The sequence below is a fragment of the Kogia breviceps genome, chromosome 13 (genome assembly GCF_026419965.1).
Source record: "Kogia breviceps isolate mKogBre1 chromosome 13, mKogBre1 haplotype 1, whole genome shotgun sequence".
Classification (NCBI taxonomy): Eukaryota; Metazoa; Chordata; class Mammalia; order Artiodactyla; family Physeteridae; genus Kogia; species Kogia breviceps.
In genome coordinates, this window is record NC_081322.1 from 6,538,794 (window position 1) to 6,561,133 (window position 22,340).

Sequence of the window (22,340 nt, forward strand, 5' to 3'; positions counted from 1 at the left end):
TTACTCTAAGTATACTACAACTAAAATATTGCAAAAGCGATAAAAGGCACAGACCCGTAGAGATCAGAAAACCCAGAAAGTGCACTAGATAAGACACTTAAGTCCTTTGCATTCTTTCCTGACACTTCTTTTTTTATAAGTATAATTTGCGAAATGTATTTTGCAAAATTTAATTTAACCTGAGCTTTCTGCAAATTCAGCCAATGTGTACAATGAACTTTACGAAGTGTTCGCCACCAATTCAGGAAATCACTACTTCTCTGATGACAGTGGTGGTCGTTGTGTTTATGTGGCCCATACAACATCTGAATCTGTCTGCCATTGTAGCTGTGGAATCCACAATGATGATTATAGATGTTTACATATAAGTACATATAGGAATCTAACTGCTTTATTATGTCTTATGGTGCTATAATGCCTTTTGAATTACATATTGTGCTATTATAAATTATTTTCCTTTTATTTCTCCTTTATGTTACAGTTTTTTTAACTTTTTATTTTATATTGGAGTAGTTGATTAACAATGTTGTGTTAGTTTCAGGTGTACAGCAAAGTGATTCCGTTTTACATATACATGTATCTATTCTTTTTCAAATTCTTTTCCCATTTAGGTTGTTACATAATATTGAGCCGAGTTCCCTGTGATGTACAGTAGCTCCTCGTTGGTGATCTATTTTAAATATAGCCGTGGGTACACGTCCATCCCAACCTCCCAGTCTATCCCTCCTCCCCACCCTTCCCCCCATTTACGTTACAGTTTGAACAATGCACTGACTTTTTTGAAAGTGTGTATTTGTTTGCTTATATTCTTGATGAAGCTCTTTCAGGATCATAAGAGGGCATTACCAAATATTTGTTAGAAAAAGGGGTACTGAATTGGTTGGGTTGGGGACACCTAGCATGGAAGTCGCCTACGGCAACCTACATTAGGTAAATACAATTCAGAGCGGCAATGTTTCCGAGTCATACAAAATATATTGTAAGAAAATACAGTGAAGTCCTCCGCGGTGTAGGAATTAAGTTTCTTAACAATTTCAGTTTTAATCCAAATGTTAACAGTAACAAAGATTTGGAGTAAAATATTTTTACTTCTGCGGTGGCTCTCTGCTTAAGACTTACTTAATAAGTAGATACATGAGAAATTTCATATTTACCTCAGTTTACCAAGGAGCTATTTTTTTATCTGAAGTTTGCAAAAATCTAAAATAACATCTATAAGAAAAATTTTAAAACTGTATATGTCTGTAAATGTATTTTATGTAATGTGTATTTCTATATTTCATGTTGCACACAAATATAATATTGGCGATTTCCAAAAAATTGTGTATAATTATATTAAGAGACTAAACAATAGACTTTTAAAAATAGTAATTACTGTTACTTTTAAATCATACATGCTCATTATTTAAAATGCTAAAGGAGGAAGAAAATTACCAAAAAGGGAAAATAAAATAATATTAAAACTGTGCTACTCAGAAATAACTAAGTGTTTAATCTGTTTTTCCAGCTATCTCTCAATACATTTTAAAAGACAGGCTACATAGAAAGGCTTTTACAAATATGGAATTTTTCTGGAATGCCACTCAAATAAAATGGACTGCATATAATATTACTTGACTTCAACATAAGAAAATGAAACAAATAAAACTCAAATTACTGAATTTCAGATAAATATTTCCTTAATTTATTTTTTTAACATCTTTACTGGAGTATAATTGCTTTACAATGTTGTGTTAGTTTCTGCTGTATAACAAAGTGAATCAGCTGTACATATACATATGTCCCCATATCTCCTCCCTCTTGAGTCTCCCTCCCTCCCACCCTCCCTATCCCACCCCTCTAGGTGGTCACAAAGCACCGAGCTGATCTCCCTGTGCTATGCGGCTGCTTCCCACTAGCTATCTATTTTACATTTGGTAGTGTATATATGTCCATGCCACTCTCTCACTTCGTCACAGCTTTCCTTTGCCCTCCCCATGTCCTCAAGTTCATTCTCTACATCTGTGTCTTTATTCCTATCCTGCCCCCAGGTTCATCAGAACCATTTTTTTTAGACTCCATATATATGTGTCAGCATGCGGCATTTGTTCCTGGAGCAATACAGACACCCTTCTTTCTCTGACTTTCTCATTTGCATTTGCTGCATGGCTAAACTCTCTCACCTCCTTCAGGTCTTGCTCAAATATTGCATTCTCAATGATCACCGTATAAAATTGCAAACCCAGGGCTTCCCTGGTGGCGCAGTGGTTGAGAGTCCGCCTGCCGATGCAGGGGACACGGGTTCGTGCCCCGGTCCGGGAGGATCCCACGTGCCGCGGAGCGGCTGGGCCCGTGAGCCGTGGCTGCTGAGCCTGCGCATCCGGAGCCTGTGCTCCGCAACGGGAGAGGCCACAACAGTGAGAGGCCCGCGTACCGCAAAAAAAAAAAAAAAAAAAATTGCAAACCCAGCATTCCCACCTTCTTTCCTGCTTCCTGTTACTTCGTTAGCTCTTATCACTACCTAGTATAGAATATATTTCCCTTCGTTTATTTTGTTAATTTTCTGTCTTCCTCCACTAGATAGTAACCTTCTGCGGGTCAGAAGCTTTTATCTGTTTTGTTCACTGATGTACCCCTGCACCTGGAACCGCGTCTGGCACATAGTAGGCCATCAATATCTATTTGCTGAATGAATGAATAGTAAACACATATGTTCTATCTCTACAATATGCCAAAAAGAAGATGACTTTTTTTGTTATGATAAATAAGAATGGATTTGTTTGATAGAGAATTAAGAACTTGCTGGTCATGTCACTTGAAGATCTAGAGGAGACTGTGGAATCTTTGTTTTTAGGTTTTTAAACATAAACCAGGTGACCTCCAGATGTTTATGATTAGTGGGTACATGTAGATGTGTGACCCTTTCCAGCAGCATTTAGAATGATCTTTCATCTGCACTTGCCTCACACGTCTCTGTGCCTTCCTCTGGCTACTAGTAGGGCTTCCAGCTACCCCCACTGAGCCCATCCTCACCTGTTACCGGCTTATCTCACTTTGGGCTTCAGCTGGACCTGAGTTCATCCACTTTGGTTTGGCGCATTTCATCTGTGGCCTTTGTTTGCGGGAAGATCTCCTGCCCAGAAAGTGACCAAAATAGCCTTTTCCTTTACACCCAGCAGCTGGGCTTCTACCAGCGGCCCCCCGGGCACACATACATATAAACAGATCTCATGCCCTCATGAGAACTCTACACATGCTCTAACATGACAGCTAAAAAGTCAAGTTGGGCTTCCCTGGTGGCGCAGTGGTTGAGAATCCGCCCGCCGATGCAGGGGTCACGGGTTCGTGCCCTGGTCCGGGAAGATCCCACATGCCGCGGAGCAACTAAGCCCGTGACCCATGGCCGCTAGGCCTGCGCGTCCGGAGCCTGTGCTCCGCAACGGGAGAGGCCACAGCAGTGAGAGGCCCGCATACCACAAAAAATAAAAAAATAAAAAAAAATAAAAAAATAAAAATAAAAATAAAAAGTCAAGTTATTTTGAGTCTGTTTTGCATACCTCATGATGAAATAAATGGCCTTGGCTTTTCGTGCTTGCCTTTCTCCATTGCAGTGTAAAAACTTAGGGTTAGGATGGCCTTTGTTGCTGGCATGTCTTTTGCATAAGAATCTGATGAATAATTATTTTAAATACATTTATAAGTGGTGGTAATGTCTGGATGATATTTTGTGTCAAAAGAATTTACTATAGCCTTAGTAGTTTCAATATCAAGCTGAGAGACCGTGAGGGGTCTGTTAAAATCACACTTAAATAGGGCTGCTAGATTCAGCAAAGAAAAATACAAGATAACCAGTTAAATTTGAATTTCAGATAAACAACAAATAATGTTTTAGTATAAGTATGTTCCAGTGGGAATCCTGTATTTTATCTAACAATGTACATTTAAATAGCCAACGGTTCTATCAGTGAAATAACTTGGTTGGGTTTATTGTGAATATGATTAATGTGAAGATGTCACAGGGACTCCCCTGGTGGTCCAGTGGTAAAGAATCTGCCTTCCAATGCAGGGGACACAGGTTCAGTCCCTGGTCGGGGAGCTAAGTGCCCCCCACATGCTGCGGAGCAACTAAGCCCATGCACCACAACTACTGAGCTCGTGAGCCTCAACGAGAGATCCCGCGGGCTGCAACTAAGACCCAACACAGCCAAAAAATAAAAATTTGTTTTAAAAAAGATGCCACAGAGGTTAAGAGTTAGAAATTCTTGTTTGCTAGTTGATGACATAATGCAACAGACTGTTTTAATCTGACTAAAATCTCTGTACTGAGAAAGGCATGAGTAATGAGATGCTGGCCCGGAGCAGAAAGAAGACACCTGTCATTGTGCTTCGCCCCTGACCCTGACCATCTGGAAGAGTGCTGAGGAGCTCAGATTCAAATGCGTCTCCCCCCAGCACAAAGTCAAATCAAACCACTGCTAGTACTTGAAGCCTTCAATTTACTTATCCCAGATCTTTCCAAGGATGTCTTAGTCAGCTTGGGCTGCTATAACAGAACATCATAGACTGGGTGGCTTAAATGACAGAAATTTCTTCCTCACAGTTCTGGAGGCTGGCAAGTCCAAGGTCAAATTGCTGGCTGATTCAGATCCTGGTGAAGGCCTTTTTCTGGTTAGCACACAGATGCCTTTTTTCTGTATCCTCACATGGCAGAGAGAGAGAGAGATCATCTCTCTTATATCTCTTTTTATTTATAAAGGCACTAATCCCATTTATGAGGGCTCCACCCTCCTGACCTAATTACCTCCCAAAGACCCTACCTCCCAATACTGTCACATTGGAGATGAGGATTTCAACATATAAATTTTGGGAGAATGCAAACATTCAGTCCATGGCAATAGAGATTTGAATAAAACGACGAGTGTGTATCTAGAAAGATCTTGGATGTTACAAAACATCATTTCTGATAGTTGAGTGAATTATGGGTAAACACACCCAAGCATCCTCCCCAAGTAGAAGAAAAGGAGGTGCTTCTCTGAAATCTGGTTAAATTCTCCACAGACAGGTTTTATTTTAAGAAACTAATAAAAGTAATATGATTCTACCTTTCAGAACTGTTTATCACTTGGATTTTCAGTTTGGGCGATTGCACTCTAGTATATTAGCTGAACTGAGAGTCCAAAGATTATATCTGCATCCAGACAGTCCATTCATCATGCTTAGCATTTGCTTTCCCACATATTTGCCAAAATGCCACCGAAGTATTCACAGAAAGCTCCCTGTTTTGATCTACCTAATGCCCTAAATATTATCTATCTGGCTCTAGATTTAGGTTTATTGGAATATTTTAATAACCCACCAATATCTTTATCTGAAAGCTTCATATAACCACTTTCTTAGTTCAAAACTACTTATTGAATTTAATTTTGCACCAAAAAAGGGAATGGACTTCAGTAGTTCAATATGTACTTACTCAAGAAAGCAATGCAAAGTGGTGGTATTATCAAGGTATAATCATGTAGGAATGAAAAAAACCTTTAAATATTACCCAATATTTAGTTGTATGGCCAATACATAGTTCAAATTATATGCGTTACCCACATCTTCACGCTCTCCGTATCATTTTGCAAATAGGCAAGTTATTCAGTCAGATTATCCAATTTTGGAAAAGCATAATTTAAATTTTAATTGATGAAAATACCACAATGTGATAACTGAGATCCCCCCCAAAACTCCAATTACACAAAATTCAGGTTTGCATGACTGGAAGGTGAATAAAACTCCGGGCCAAAAGAGCACAGCTAATTGTCTGGGAGGTCCAGATGGGGATGTGAGATCCAAGTCTACCCCAAAGCCACCTGCAGTGCGCCACCACCTGCTGACCTAGTCCTTTTTTTACCACCTGGTCCCTAGATGTGCTGTGTCTCACTGGGCAGTAATTCCTGTAATTCTAGGCAATTGGGGCTCTTTTAGCCTTGCATATCCAGAAGTATTGAGCCTGAATAAAATGGTTATAGAGACCCACCCTCTGTCTCCCTTGGTGTGGACACAGGGCTGCCTACCCTTTCTGTACCAATTTGTCTTTTTTGGTTTTTGGCTGCGCCACGTGGCTTGTGGGATCTTAGTTCCCTGACCAGGGATTGAACCCGTGCCCTCAGCAGTGAAAGCACAGGGTCCTAACCACTGGACCGCCAGGAAATTACCACCAATTTGCTTTTTAATATATGATACTAGATTTGGTAATTATTTCACTACATAAGTAAGTCAAAACATGCTGTACATCTTAAATTTATGCAGTGAGGTATGTCAATTATATCTCAATAAAACTGGAATAAAATCAAAGATATTTAAAAATAAATAAAATATGACATTAAGATAGTCAAATGCTATTTTTCCAACATTAATTTTAACTCTGGATTTTCTTTTTTGCTTTCTATTCTTTGCGGGGATGCTTGGACATAATGAATTGGTCTCAGGAGCTTCCTCCATGGACAGTTCTTGGTCTGCACCTGCTGTGGCGTCTACCTCCCTATCGGAAACCCTACCTTTCTTTACTGCATCGAGCATCTTTTCTCAGACTGATCAAAGTGCCACAGACATAATTTCCCTTGACCAGACAGTACTAGTCCCACGGCTAACCATCCCCACTGATGATTATTCTGCCATCAGCCAATTGGCTCAGGAAATTTCACGTTCACCTGCATCTTCAGAAGACAGCAGGTTGAGTATTATTAGCAGTCAAGATACAGTCGGAGACTTAGACGGAACGGATCTCGGCAGCACTCGCGCATCCTCTGAGGCACTGGGATTCAGTGGCTACGTTTCCGGCCTGGATCACTTCGCGGAGAACATCACTTCCGGCCCAGCTTTGCAGTACATCACCACCAGCGCCATGACCGCTGCCACCAGGGGCCGAGAGCTGGTGGTGTTCTTCAGCCTGCGTGTGGCCAACATGCCCTTCTCCACTGACCTGTTCAACAAGAGCTCGCTGGAGTACCGAGCTCTGGAGCAGCGATTCACACAGCTGGTGAGTGGACACCACATACAGCTGTCTGTGTGTCTCCTTTCTTTCTTGTTGCTGTTATTTTATAATATCATCCCTGGGTGTCTTGAGCAATGCACGGTGGAAGAGACAAGCCTCTGAGAGAGCTGTTGCCGACGGCATTCAGCTAGAGCGTTGACATGGATTCAGATCCAATGGGCCGCTGGCGCCCAACTTCCTGGGAACAGACTTATTTTTAAGACCTTTTCATTACAGTTCCTCCCGATTTAGTTTTCCCAGGAATAATACACAGCCGCTCACGGACTGAGCTTGGAATTTATAAACAATATGAGCAGACTTATCCGAAGTTGTAATGCCACATGCTGTTTTCCAGCCATCTGACTAAAGGGTTCAAGGCTAGAAAAGTCCAGCACAAATGAGGATGAGAGTTCAAGTGTAAGATTTTTTTTTTTTTTTTTTTAGTTCCCCTTAAATTCTCATAAAACTAAAAAAAAAAACCTGACTAAATGACTTAGCATCCCAAGCCCTAACAAAGAAAGTGAGAAGACAATCATGGTGGCATATAACCCTAATTTATGAAACACCCCTCAAACTCACATGTACTCTTGTAGAAATACATACACAGTGAAAACTGCTGAACTATGAACCTCTACACAGTCATGGCTAATGAAATTGAAGTACACAATGCATAGCACAAAGATCACAGAATTTCTGAAAATAAGAGGAAAAATATTTGTAAGCTTCATATAAGTTAAATCATTATGCAAATTAAAACCACATAAACACCAATGCTTCAGGTGAACTTTAAAGTAAGACTCTGTGCTCTTCCCCCCTCCCCAAAATGAGGTGAGTAGATATTGGGACAATCTCAAGGAACAGAGTCCCAGGGCACCGAACCCAGGTGTATTAACCAGGGTACATGCTGGGCTGCCATAATGAAAAGATCAAGAATACAGTAACTTGGGCTTCCCTGGTGGCGCAGTGGTTGAGAGTCCGCCTGCCGATGCAGGGGACGCGGGTTCGTGCCCCGGTCCGGGAGGATCCCTCGTGCCGCAGAGCGGCTGGGCCCGTGAGCCGTGGCCGCTGAGCCTGCGCGTCTGGAGCCTGTGCTCCGCAGCGGGAGAGGCCACAGCAGTGAGAGGCCCGCGTACCGCAAAAAAAAAAAGAATACACTAACTTAAATAGAGTACAAGTGTATTTCTCTTTCACTGGGTGGGTGGGACAGCTCTGCTCTATGACGCCATCCAGGGACTCACAATCCCTTCATCTTATAACTCTGCCAACCCCAAGGGTGTTTCCTCACTCATGCAGCCAAAGCTGGGTCACCAGTACATCCCTGTTTCCACTGTGAGAAGGTGAAAGAGAGGAAGTCCAGAGCAAGAGATTTTCTAAGCAAGTGATGCCAAAGTTGCCCACATCTCTTACACTCATATTCCATTGGTGGGAACTGGTTATGTGGCCACAGCTTGCTGCAAGGGAGGCTGGGAAATGTGGTCTCTAGCTGGGCAGCCTCTTTCCTGTGAAGAAGAGGAGCAGCTAGTTGTCTGCACACTAGCTGAGGACAGGGAATTCCCACCAGAGACCAAAGCAATGGTAAGACAGAGAATGAGCCTAGTCAAAGTAGGTGGGAGAAAACAGGAGAGAGCGGTTCCACACTTCGTATAAAATTTCATTTTATTTTCACAATGGCCTTGTGCGGGGGGGGGGGGGGGGTGGTTACTGGAAGGGGTACCAACATGTGGGTCTGGGTCAGAGTCAAAATTCTGGTGGGGTGGAGACAGGGGCAAAGGAAAAGCAGGTCTGGGCCAAGCCTGGGAGACTGTAGTTTGCGTCTGTGCCCTCTCTGGGTTCGTGGGTGTTGGTTCATGAAGGAGAGGGCTCGCTTTCAAGGCTGGAAACAAAGCAGACGTCGCTGAGTTTCAGACATTTCTGAAAAGTGATCTCAAGCGTGGTCATGGGGACCTCCCTGGTTGTTCAGTGTTTAACACTCTGCGTTTTCACTTCAGGGGGCACAGGTTCCCTGGTCGGGGAACTAAGATCCCACGTGCCATGCAGCGCAGCGCCCCCTCCCCCCAAAAAAGGATGGCTGTGGCTTACGAGAGACAGGTGTGGGAACGTGAAACACAATTCTCTGGGACATCATTTTGAGATTATTATAACTTGGGAAAGGTCCTTAAGGGAACAACTTTTCTTCTCCCTCACAATTCAGGTGAGAGCACTGAGGTACAACAGTAGTTAAGTGGCTTGATGACATCACACCGCTGGCTAGCGACAGTCACAGGACTGACACCTCGTCTCCTAACAGCCAAGTTTTCTGCTCTCTCCACTTCACCACATCTGTGCTGATATGAAGCATCCTGCACAGACAGACGAGCTGATGGTTCAGCTGTTGTTTATTTCAATAGGTCATTTCAAACTGGGTGCTTCCAAATGGATGTCCTATTTACCAGGCATAGGTCAGTCTGTTCCTGGGCTCAGTTTGGAACACGTTTTTATTTACTTGGATTTGTGTGTGTGTGTGTGGTACGCGGTCCTCTCACTGCTGCGGCCTCTCCCGTTGCGGAGCACAGGCTCCGGACGCGCAGGCTCAGCGGCCACGGCTCACGGGCCCAGCCGCTCCGCGGCATGTGGGATCTTCCCGGACCGGGGCACGAACCCGCGTCCCCTGCATCGGCAGGCGGACTCTCAACCACTGCGCCACCAGGGAACCCCGGATTTTTTTTAAATAACTGAACCTGGCACCCCTGCCTGGCTGATAGCATTGACCTGGATTTTTTTTCAATCCTCTGTTCTCACAGTTCATCACGAAGAAAATCACTGCCTATCCATCTCAATACCCAGGCAAGTGGAAATAGGGGACATAATCACTGCATATAGATCATTAAATAGTGGTGTTCTGGTCTCATGTTCAATCCAAACACAAACATAAAAAAGGAACTGAAATTTATGCCTCAGATAATGAAATGTGAGTATAAAAGGAATTAGCAGCAGCTGAGCCCTTAGAACACCGTTAAGAGTAAACCATCTTTTATTTCTGCAGCTGGTTCCGTATCTACGATCCAATCTTACAGGTTTTAAGCAACTTGAAATACTTAACTTCAGAAATGGGAGTGTGGTCGTGAATAGCAAAATGAAGTTTGCTGAATCCGTGCCGTATAACCTCATCAAGGCTGTGCGAGGCGTCTTGGAGGATTTTCGTTCTGCGGCAGCACAACAGCTTGATCTGGAAATAGATAGCTACTCTCTCGATGTTGAACCAGGTAAAAGAATCCAACCCAGAAAACTTTGGGAGTGTTTTGGTTTTGTTTGTTTGCTTAAGCATATGCAGTTCAACTTTGAGGCCACAAAAATCAGTTTAAAACTGCACTTGACAAAATAACTTTTCGGAAGCTATGGATCAACATGGTAGATAGGTAGGGTCCTAAGACATGCAGGTTAAAATTTTCCTACATCGAAAAAGCAAAGAGCAAGTATACCTCTTGCTTCACAATCTGGGCTCTTTAGTTTCCCCACAGAACAAAACTTTTGCTGTGCTGAAGAGATTTTTTTTTTTTTTTTTTTTTTTTAAACATAACCCACAGCCAAGCTAATTTACATCTTGTCGGAAGTCAAAAGCACTTTCTCCGTGAACTGCAACCACCTAAGAAAGCTTCCAGTCCTCTTCGTAGCACAATTCGGGATGAAACTGAGACAGTTTCCCGAGGAAAGAAAAATAATCATTAGACCAAAACTCAAGCTTGGAAGAAAGCCACTTCACCATCACCCAAGAGGAAAATCATGTCCCCTCCCATTTGTATACCCGAGATCAGCTTCCACTTGTGCAGGTTAAAACAAAGTAGTCAGATGTGGGAAAAAATACTTAAAGATACAGGGGCTGAGCCCAAAGCTACCAAATAGAAAGCAAACATTTGTTCTGATTATAAAGCATAGCGTATGTACCAATATAACCAGCTATGCCCAAATTGGGAACTGTTTCCACCATTAGCTCCAAAATTCTCTTTTCTCGCCAATTGAAGAAAATTTTTTAATTTCCTGGAGCGCAAGGGGGCAAGGCTCCAAATCTACTGGAAAAGCGACCTTCCAGTCATGTTCAGAACAAACTTCCTAATTGGCTGTGAATTAGTGAGGTGGATCTTTTAACATCCTCCCTGGCTTCCTGGGGATTAACAAAGGCAGGCATAGGGAAAGGCCTTGGGCAAAATGCAAACAAAAAGGCTCAGTTGAGAGACACTCATCTTTGAAGGAGCAGAGCCTCGAGCAACTTTAAGAAAATTGCCTCCTACCTCAGTAAACAGGATTATTAAAAAGACGGAGAGAGCCTGACGGCACTGACCCGCGAAGTGCTTACCTTTGAACCCAAGCAGCTAAGCAAGCCCTCCAGACCCCTAAGAAAGCAAAGACCCCCCTAAATGCTAGTAAGATACTGCCTCTTCCCCTGAAAACTACCAGGGGATCCCTGCCAGCTAAAATCAGAAGACCAATTCTTTTCAGTCAATTGAAAACAGTAACATAATATAGGGAGAACTTAGCATAAGAGAGACAAGGGCCTGACCCCCTCCCGGGGGAGCTGACAGGCTTCTTAGAGACCCATCCAACGATAGGAGAAGGTAAAGTAAGGAGCCAAGTTGAGGCAGGGGAAAATGGGTGCCTCTTAGATAGAGGGCAGGAAGCTGGTAATGTATTTGCCAGGGATGTGTAAGGTACCCTGAGGACGCTGGAAGGAAGCGCTGCAGAAAACCATGACCTTGGAGGGCTATGGTCCTGAACATGAATCCTGTGTTCTAATGATGCCCGAAACTCTGCCTCTGTGCACCAGTGCGGAATCGAATCTCAGAGACAGGGCTCTGGGTGAAGTAGAAAAGAATAGTTTTATTGCTTTGCCAGGCAAAGGGGGACACAGCAGGCTCGTGCCTCTCAAAACTGTGTGGCCCAACCTGGTGGGGGGGGCGGATTTGGTGAGGAGTTTTATAGCAATGGTTCAAGGGGGGGCAGGGTTGCTGATAACGATGGGGGTGTGCACAGGGCCTGCGTTCCTTTAATCTGGCCTCAGGTGGTCTCTTGATTGAGTTTCTCGAGGTTAGAGTGCTAACATCTTCCATTTGTTGGGGGTTTTCGTTTTGTAAAGAGCTCAAAGATATTGTTGTGTGTATCCCTTGAGGGGGAACCAGGACCCTGCCCCAAGGCTGCACTATTATTTCTTGACTGCTCCTCCCTTGTCTCTGTATCCCCTCCCTTCCCTGATTAGCAACTGTTCGAATCTGCCCTTTGGAACTCAGGGAAGGTCATGGAGGCTGGAGTCTTACCTACAAGAAATGGGGGACACAGAAATATTTCCATGCCCAGGAGCCCCAAGGGTCCCACCCAGTTTCACTCTAAGGAAAGGGAGGTTGAATAAAGAAGCCAGTGGAGAGTTTAGTTTAGCTGAGGGGACTGTTAAAGCCCTCTTGGTCAGAGGATGTAGCATTTCCTTTCTATGCCCCAGTTTTATTATATTTATAGGCAATGCCCGGACAGACCAATTATTTAGTTCCATTTGCAAAATTTGAAACAAAACCCAAATCAAGTGCTTTTCTTTTCTTTTGGCCTAATGTCAGGGTGGAAAAGTGGTTTATGGTAGCAATGCCGGGAAGGGGGGTTATTATTCCTTTACGACTTTGGGACTAAAGAGAAGAAAGAGGGTAGAATCTGAAAACCCTCATGAGATTTCCAGGTGAATTTCACCCCACATTCGGATCAGCATCGAGCTGTCTGACTGGCTGTGTCCTCTAAAGGAGGGTCAGTACTTGGTTAGACCAGATGGCATCTGCAGAGGCGCAGACAGGTAGGAAAAGCCACACAGACGCTGTTGGTACTGTGTGCGGTTTGCCTCTCACCTTCTGAAACTCCCCGAATAAATGAATCTCTGATATAAAAAGTATGAACCAATGTTAGAACTATCTGATTTATCAACCGAAAAACAATAAATCACGGCTCGCTCAGTATTCCGCTGGCATCCCTGACAACGAGAGTTGTCTTTCACTTAAGCTGCGGTGAAAATCCTTCAGAAGCACGTGGCACTTTCATGCCAGTTAGATGTGCAGTTTGAAGGTTTCAAAATTGCAAAACTACATATAACTTATTCAGACTTACTCTCTCCTTGAATTCCTAAAATTCCTCCTCCAAAACAGGCAGACCTCAAGGCTGGTAAATGGTAAACACTGAAATTAACTACAGTCTGGCATCCTAGATGCTTCCAGCCAGAATGTGCACGATCAACAAACTCATTTTCTCTGGAAAGTGCATAAATTTGTAAGATTCGCACTTAGTCACCAGCTCTGAGAAGATGGTAGATGTCACTCATCACGATAACGACAATAAAAATGGTAACAGCTACTGTTGATTGACACTTAATTTTTCAATCTTAATAAGTAACTACACAAAGTGATTATTTCCCCCCATGACACAGTTGGAGAAACTGTTTCCTAAAACTGTAAGTAACTTACCTTTTTACTGGTGACAGAGTCACCAAGGGCTGGAGCTGGAATTCAAAGGCAGCTTTGTGTGCTTCCGTCAACTCTACCTACTGCCTCTTTCTAAAAAGGAGTCTTATCAACCCTCCTACTGGGTATACAGAGGCTGCATAATCTACTTAGAAAAAGTGACAACACACTTCAGTCTAATTAATCCTAAACGAACTGTTAGGTTCTGCATGTCACCAAGTGAAATTTCCTACAATATTTTGTCATATTCCAGAAAGCCAAACAAACAAAAAATCGTTCTCTCAGAAACAAAAGTCCCAAGCTTGCAAATGTCCCCTTTCCAGGTACTGGTTATTGGCTCTGCTAGGGGTGTCCCTTCCGAGCTGGGGCAGCCACACGAGCCCTCTTTCCAGGACACTCTCCCCAGCTCCCCCATCCCGTCTCCTAGGTCTCTGGCCAGTCTCCTGGGGTTACATTGCTGCTGCCTCCTGCCTCCCGGGGTGCCGTCACAGGGGTTTTCTGTTAATGTCTGCTTCCGTTACCAGTTGGACTGCCACATACCTTGCACCCCTCTCCAGAGTTTCAACCTGTGCCCTCATCTCACACCCGAACCACCCGATGGGGCTTCCTTAAGACACTCCCAGAGCCCTTCATCCAACCCCTTAATGCAAACCCTCCACACAAGCCTGGGACTCAGCCCAGCTGCAGGGTCACCTGCCACAGCCCCTGCTGTCAGGCGTCCCCCTCCACATCCTGGGACACTCAGGCCCTAAGATCAGGGCACCCAGAGCACCTCAGTTTCGCTGATACAAAAATGACTGAGCGAGAATTCTTCAACCCTCTGTCCAGGTAAGACATGTGTGTTTGCCCTGGAAATGTTACTGAGAGCCTCCTGTAAAGAGTTTGTGGTGGTTTTCTTGAGAATGGTGGAGAATCGAAATGAAACCCTAAGTTTCTTCATTGCATGCCCCTTCAAGCCAGAAAGAAGTCCCATTAATACCTTACTCAATTCCACAAACGTGTATTAAGCTGCAACCACGTGCATATAGTACTATGCTGTGCGTTACACGTATCATTGAATAGTTATTCTCACTTTAATCCTACCCTTTGGCAATAGGTCATAAGCAAAATATTTTTGGCCAGTAATAAAATAACAATAAAACAATAAACATGAACTTAAATGTAGATTTTTTTTTTTAAGTTCTTTTAATCACTGAATTGCACAACAGTTCTGGAGCCGGGCTAAAGCTCCGGATGCCTTTGTTCCAGTAGGACATCTAGAATGGGAGATTTCTATTTGAGCTGGAGGAACGTCAGTGATCACCTGCTTTCATTACCCCTTTTTATAGAAGGGAGAAATGAGACACAAAGGTGCTAACCTGCATTCCCAAGGCCACAGATAATTGCTGGGAACAAGCTCTTCTCGCCCAGGGTGCCTTCCTGGAGGCTTCAGCGTTGACAGCAGGGATAAGCAGGTTCCCTCCGCGGCAGGTGCAGCCAAGCCCAGAATGTTCTCAGGATTTGGGAAAACAAGCCCGATGGGCCTGTGTGGAAGGTGGGGTTCCCCACACGAACCCCCAGAAGGGCGCCACGTTTATTCAATGACTAAGCACTCGGCACCAAGCACTGAATTTAAATGATATTCACGCCTTAAGAAGGGAGCAGTCAGACGACGAGCGCTGCATTAGGATTTCCCGGGCTCTAGACCCTTTGCCTTCATGAATATTAATTTTAAACTTTAATATTAATAGAAATCTTTAAAATTATATTTTAAGTCTGCGGTGGCATAGAGACAAATATAATGCAGATTGGATTATATTAATTTTTTTCTTCTGATTTTAAAGAACTTAAAACACGTTCGCGAGCCCCTAAAAGTCTGGTGGGCTAGTGCGTCCCGTGCCCTGCAGATCCGGATGTGTGGGGCTGTCATTCCCTGATGCCCCAAGGAACGGAATGACACGCCCTCCTCCCCACCAACAAAGCCGGGAAGGCGAAGCCTAGGTCGTTCGGGGGTTAGGGAGCCCCAGCTCCCCACTTCTCTCAGACGTGAGGCTGGGTCGCGGCCTCCTCGGAACTTTTTGAAATGGGAGAAGATGATCCAGGAGTTTGCACCACATGCCCCAGCCGGCCGGGCCCGATCTGCCGCGGTGATCACGGCGCCCTAACGGCTCGATCGGCGGTACCCCGAAGCTGATTCTGCCACCGCGCCAATTCCCGGCGGACCTCGCCTCCCTCCACCGGTGCGCTCCGCACAGCGGCTCTTAAGGAGACAAAAATCAGTTCGGGCTCTTACCATTTCAATCCCTGAATCTATTCCTATTTCTTTTGCTATTGAGCGCCATCTAGCGATCACTAGGTTTCATCGCATTAAAATGTTAAAAAAACAAACAGGAAAAAAAAAAAAAGGCCACAGAAAAGTCCTAACAGGCCCTCAGCCCCGGCCAGACCAAACGAAGGCTGAGTTCCAGCCACGCTGAACTGGAATCCTGCCCTAGGACGGGACCCGATTAAAGGAGATGCTGGCGAGTTTCGCGGCCTCACCACTCTCTCCCTCGTCTCTATTCACCCCTCCAAGGCCTGAAGGGCCTCCTGGAAACCCCGTATTTGAAACCACTGAAATGATGTCAAAAGCTGAACATCGTAACATAACGGATGTTAATCTTGGGTCATACTTACTACTTAAAATGGGCTTCAATTTCCTTACCTGGGAAAATGAAGTCAGCACTGTCTACTTTGGAAGATTATTGTGAATATCCATGAAGACACATGTTTTAAGTGCCCGGCACAGTGCTGAACAAACAATAACCCTCATTATAGGCGCGCTCCCTGTTCATATAAATAATTGCCGTTGTGCTCCTGGCGAAGCTGGAGGTTCAGGATCATGATTTCTGGGGCCAAGCCAGGGACAAGGCCTGAAATGAAATGACACCAGTCATTTCCGACTATGGTCGGAAACCACGTGGGAAGCCAAGGACCAAGTGCCATGATGAACCTGGACCTTTCCCACCTGCTGCAAACTAGGAGCTACTAACGCAGTCAACTCACTGAGTGCCCGGGGCTGCCTCTATAGAGAGGTTGTCAAATTTGCTCCGCAAAAGAACTATCCACATGGATTAAGGAAAGAATATTAAGTCATTTTGCTAGCAAGCAATTATGATAAGCCCAGAGGATGTCCCAGATCATACTAGGTGTTTGCTGGGTGTGGTACAGGCTTATAGAGACACCTCTTGGGAGTACGAACCATCAAAACAATCTATTTAAAGGGGATTTAAGTAAGCCCAGGAAGCTAAGGCATCATGAGGCCCTCACTTCCTCAAATCCACACACAACCTGATAGTGACTTGAAAATATTCTTCTAGGAAATGGCAGCTAATTGTTCTCTTCCTGATCTCAAGTCTTGTCCTCCCTTTTTCCATGTCACACACCACATTCAGAACAGAGCATTTAAGGTTGTTGCCGCATAATGTTTAGCTTATTAATCTTGACCAAATCAAGAGCAAAGTGCAGGAAGTTCAGATCGATTTGTTCTGCGCATGTCCCGGGGAGTTATGTTAAGGAAGAGGCAAATAGTTGTGTGGTCCACTCATGAATGAATCCATCATTCTAAGGAGAATGTCCTTGGGATATGAAAAAGAAAGAAAATAACGACGTAGGGAAAGCTTTGCTTAAGAAACTTCTACTAGTTAAACTTTGATTCATCATAGAACCATCTCTCCTCTTCTATGGCCCTGACTCTGCAGAATCTGCCTAAAGCCTACAGCCCAAAGTTGTAGGTGTCCTTCAAAGAATGACATGTAAGTAAAGAGGGTCTTTTTTACTTAGGAAAAAAATTTTTCATCTATTTTTAAGGTAATAGGAGGGAACACAGTAAGAATTGCCTCACAAATTAATCTAAATATTCGTCTCTTCTGTTACGATTCTAATTAACTGAGATTGCCTTTACAAGCCATGGCCAACAGCTCCCCCCCCCCGGACTCTTTCCTTCCCTGGAACCTGTCCTCACACAGTCCACAAGCTGGGAGGGCGGCGGGGCTAGGGGGAAGGGGCAGACGAGTGCAAACAGCCTTGATCTTGGCAACGTTCAACCTCACTGAGTCTTGGCTTCCTCATCTGCAAAGTGAGCAAATTAGTGGAGAAGGTCTCCAAAATACCTTCTAGCTCTAAAATTCTGCCTCAAATGTAAGGTTTTAAATATGGATAAAATAAAAATCTAAAGCAATTAGCTGGACTGGAATTCTTAATACTAAAGAGTTTGAAGGGCCAATTTGGTATTTCTTGAATGACTGAGTGTCTTAGGACCCAGGAAGGCGTACACAGCAAACCCAAACTGAACTAGGTGACGTGAAGTCTTGTACTGTTCTGTAGGCTGGTCCCAAATAAACGACATGGGAGAAGCAAGTAATCTATAAACTAAGTGCCTTTGTTTGTCAAATATACCTGATTGCTGGCCCCCAGATTTGGATAAATTCACTTCTCCCGTGTTGCCTTACTGTGTTCTGTTCAGGTTTACTGGTACATAGACATAGACTACGCCTGGCTGGGCTGAAGGAAATATTGGTAAAGCAGAAACATTTTTTTTTAAACAGGAGACTCACGTGGTTATCACACAATTCCTATTACTCTTCTGAGGGGTGGGCTCGGTGCATTCAGTCTGCTTTCCCAGTTAAATCTATTTCTCCACTGCAGAAAGAGGGCAGTGGAGGTACTGACTATTCCCTCCTGGCCTCCGCTTTCAGGACTGCAGCCCTGACTGTCAAGTTGCTGACAGCTGTTATTTATTAAACCAGTCCCTGGACATGAAACACCTGGGTTGTCAGGGTAACTCTGAGTCATTTTCTAAACAGTGACGAGGATCCCTTTGCATGGCCAGCTTTAGGAAGTGAGGCAGGGAAACCCATTCGCATTAGCTAGGCCTGGCTGTCCATATGGACCCTCAAGTTGCAGAGAAATACAACTTTATGTAAAAAAGTAGCAGGTCTACTTTGCTGGGAGACCCCAAAGTATGTTTTCAAGGACCTGCTCCTGCCCTCCCTCCGCGTGGGCTGGTCTAGCTAACCCCCTCGCTCTCCTCTTCCGCCACGAGGAGGCGCTAGATCGGGACCGTGAACTCGAAGGTCCGTGGAATTCTCGCCCCACAAGCTGCGCCCCCCACCCACCTGCAGGGCTTCTGTGGTCAGTAAACTTGGCAAAGCGGCTGACTACAGCCTTCGCTCGAAGATACGCCCTAAATACTCGCTTATTAGTGACTCTAAGAGGTTTAAAAGTAAAAAGAGAAGGGGGTGCAGCTGGGGGGAGAGAGAGTCCAGGGGAAAGAGAGAAACCGGTTATGTTTATTTCGTGCAGCATTTAAAAAAAAAACAAAACACTTATTTAGCCACCAAACCAATTTTTAACATAAAACTGACTAAATCCTGCTCAATTCGAGTTGTGCAAATGTTCCCGCTTGGGAAATACTATACCACACGATCACTGAAGCAATCCTAATTCTGAAACTTCTAAGACCTATTTACATATTTTCTAAAGCACAAGTCTGATCATAGCCCTCCCCTGCCCCCAAATCCTCCATGGCTCCCACCTGCCTGTAAGGTCCAAATCCCTTAGCACGACCCACCGGAGCTTGGCCTGAACGTACCTCTCCAGTGTCAACTCCCTTCCTCCCTGTGTGCCGCCAGCGGCGGCGGGTCCTCAAAGTGCAGCAACCATCGACGAGAGGGGGTAGGGAACTGAACGCACCGAGGTATGGGATCAGAAGGGCACAAGCAACTGATGGTTGCAAGGCAAGTTTAATAACAAAGCATAGCCGTATATATACCCCTAAAGCAGGGAATTTGCTTAGTCATCATCTTATCGGCATCAGCTGGTTGATTGGCTTCTCGGCTTAGTCACGCCTTATCGGCATCAGCTGGTTGACTGGCTTCTCCGCTTCTCCCTCAAAGGCACCAATTTCCCCTCCAGGGTTGTTTTTCCTAGCTTTAGGGAACAACCAGAGACTCCCAGTAACTGAGCAGGTCCCTGGAGCGATCTGGCCAAAGGCCATCTCCTTTTTTACGTTCACACCATAAAGTCCAGGATGCATACCAAGGAGAGTACAATTGGGCCCTGAGGCTTATGAGGGTCTTAATGGTGCCTTCCTCAGAGAGCAATGCTCGCCACATTTCCCCCTCTTTTATTTTTTAAAGCTTGATAATGTAATTTCAACCCATACACCTCCTGACGAAGAGCAGCTAGACGGCCAACAATAAAGCGTAATAAACAAGGTAATGCAATTAACATCAACTGTCCATCAGTCCATACACTTAAAAAGTGCATTTTTACTTTGTTCCAATCCCAGTCAGTTTCATTATAAGCGTGTTGAGTCACACAAATCCAAGTATATTTAGCATGGCAAATCAAACGCATTTTCAATTTTAAAGCCATAATTTGGTCTCCTAAACCTATGAGAGCATTTTTTAACTCTTCAACCTCAGTTTTTAGTTGAGTATCAGTATGACTTTGTAATGCTAATGCAATACTGGTATTTTTAGACAATTGATTAACATAATGTGCTTGTACAGTTTTACTTAATGCTAAACCAGCGGTAGCGGCTGTGGCTGTTAAAGCGGCTAAGGCTAATATGCTACATATTAATATTCCAACGAATCGTTTAGGTCTTTTTAAAGCTTCAGATAATTCTAGCCAAGCTTGCATGCTAGTACTATGATACCATGGTTCAGAAATATTTACAGGCAGCATTACATAGGAAGGTTGTTTTAACATCATAACAGAAAAAGTTCCTTTCATAGGCAGAATGCAAGTACTAAAAATACAATTCTGACAAGTTATATTATATCCTAAGGAACCAGAAGTAAACTCAATCTGTAAATCTCCTATTAGCAAGGCATGGTGTAACACAAGTAATCACCGGTTGATAAGAATAAGACAATGCAAACTTCCCCAAATCCCAATGCTTATAAAAACCAAACTATTATTAGTAACAGAAACTGAAGAAATTAAAATGGTACCATTATTATAATTTAAGGTGCACCAGATTTGAGAATTCAAAATCAGATTGGGGAAAATCAGAAGGAAAAAAGGAGGGAAACTTCAAACTTGTAACAGCTTTAACTAGCTTTAAACTATGGCCGGCCAGTAAAGTCCCTTGTCCTCCTACATATACTTAAACACAAAAATAGTATCTTTGACTTTGCAGCTTCTATTAGAGCTCTACTTTCAGCTTTATGATTAGACCCATCTTTGTTGCTGTAATTACCAGTCTCATTCTTTCCATTTTTGTTATTGTTGCCCTATGAAATCATTTTTTCTACAACAGCAAGAAGATGTAAAGCTTTCTCAGCTTGGTAGGTTAATATATACAGGTCTACGAGCAAAAAACACACTGCTTGGGCAAATTTTTCTTCAAAAGGTTCTATGAACTGATAAAGTTTTTCACCAACGGATATGGCTCCTGTATACTGTCGGACATGATACAGGATGACTGCTTGATTGTAATACAACATACTGTTTTCAAGATCATCTAGTCCATCCATTTCTTCAACAGCCGAGTGCACCTGATTCTTCAACTGGTTAAGTGTCTGTCTTAAACTATCTGTTGTTGTCTGGTTACTTTTGAAAAACTCAGCTACTGCTGTATTCAAAATTATTTTATAATCGTCTTTGTTTATATGTTGTAGACAGACATCATAATTTCCAGCTGTGAAAGCCTGGAAAGCACTGGTGGACAACTCCTTCTCTTGATCAGTAATCTCAGGTCGCTCCTTGGATACTTTTTGTCCCATACTTTTTTACTTCTGACTATTGCCCCGAGTTACTATCAACTTTACTATGTGACCACACTTTCACTCGTAACTCCGGGGATTCACCTACCGAGATTCAGACGTCCCTCTCGTCCGGTGCCTGCTCGGGCGCCACTTGCCGCCGTGGGTCCTCAAAGTGCAGCAACCATCGACGAGAGGGGGTAGGGAACTGAACGCACCAAGGTACGGGATCAGAAGGGCACAGACAACTGACGGTCGCAAGGCAAGTTTAACAACAAAGCGTAGCCGTATATATACCCCTAAAGCAGGGAATTTGCTTAGTCACGCCTTATCGGCATCAGCTCGCTGATTGGCTTCTCGGCTTAGTCACGCCTTATCGGCATCAGCTCGCTGATTGGCTTCTCGGCTTAGTCACGCCTTATCGGCGTCAGCTGGTTGATTGGCTTCTCGGCTTCTCCCTCAAAGGCACCAATTTCCCCTCCAGGGTTGCTTTTCCTAGCTTTAGGGAACAACCAGAGACTCCCAGTAACTGAGCAGGTCCCTGGAGCGATCTGGCCAAAGGCCATCTCCTTTTTTACGTTCACACCATAAAGTCCAGGATGCAGACCAAGGAGAGTACAGTCGGGCCCTGAGGCTTATGAGAGTCTTAATGGCGCCTTCCTCAGAGGGCAATGCTCGCCACACCTGTGCACGAGCCTCTGCCCTCCCCCGCGCTGGGCTTCCCCCGCCCCCTCTTCATGGGCATCACTTTCCCACCTCTGTGCCTCGGTTCATGCTGGGTCCATCTCTAACATACCCTCATAGTTAGAGCCCTTATACTAGACAAGATGCTGGGCTTCTTGTGTAGAAACATCTGTGTATATGTCTTATTGTCCCCTAGGGTTCTTGAAAGGGTGGCTTCATACCCGACTGCCTGTCCTCTAGTTCCTAATACATAACAGGGGCTTATTGAAATAATCTGAAGGGTAAATGGCTGATGTGATTCAACAGGAAAGCTTCCGGGCAGAAAAGAACAGCGGTCTGGGGTCCAGAGGGCTGCTCTGGTTCTGCCGTCAGCACGTGGGGACGCGGGCCTTTTGCTTCTCCGCCCTAGAGGTTGGTATGCTCAGCTCTAGAAAGACAGGGAGGGGGCTGGCAGGGGCCACCGGC

At 44.3% G+C, this 22,340-nt stretch overlaps 1 protein-coding gene across 2 annotated transcripts in view; it reads left to right on the forward strand.

Moving 5' to 3' along the window:
• Positions 1–22,340, forward strand: part of IMPG1 (interphotoreceptor matrix proteoglycan 1) — a 91,540-nt gene that overhangs the window by 63,981 nt on the left and 5,219 nt on the right. For both annotated transcript variants that reach the window (XM_059083063.2, XM_059083064.2), the window contains 2 exons: positions 6,472–7,003; positions 10,020–10,239. In XM_059083063.2, the coding sequence (XP_058939046.1) occupies positions 6,472–7,003; positions 10,020–10,239 (752 nt within the window). The remainder of the gene's footprint in view (positions 1–6,471; positions 7,004–10,019; positions 10,240–22,340) is intronic.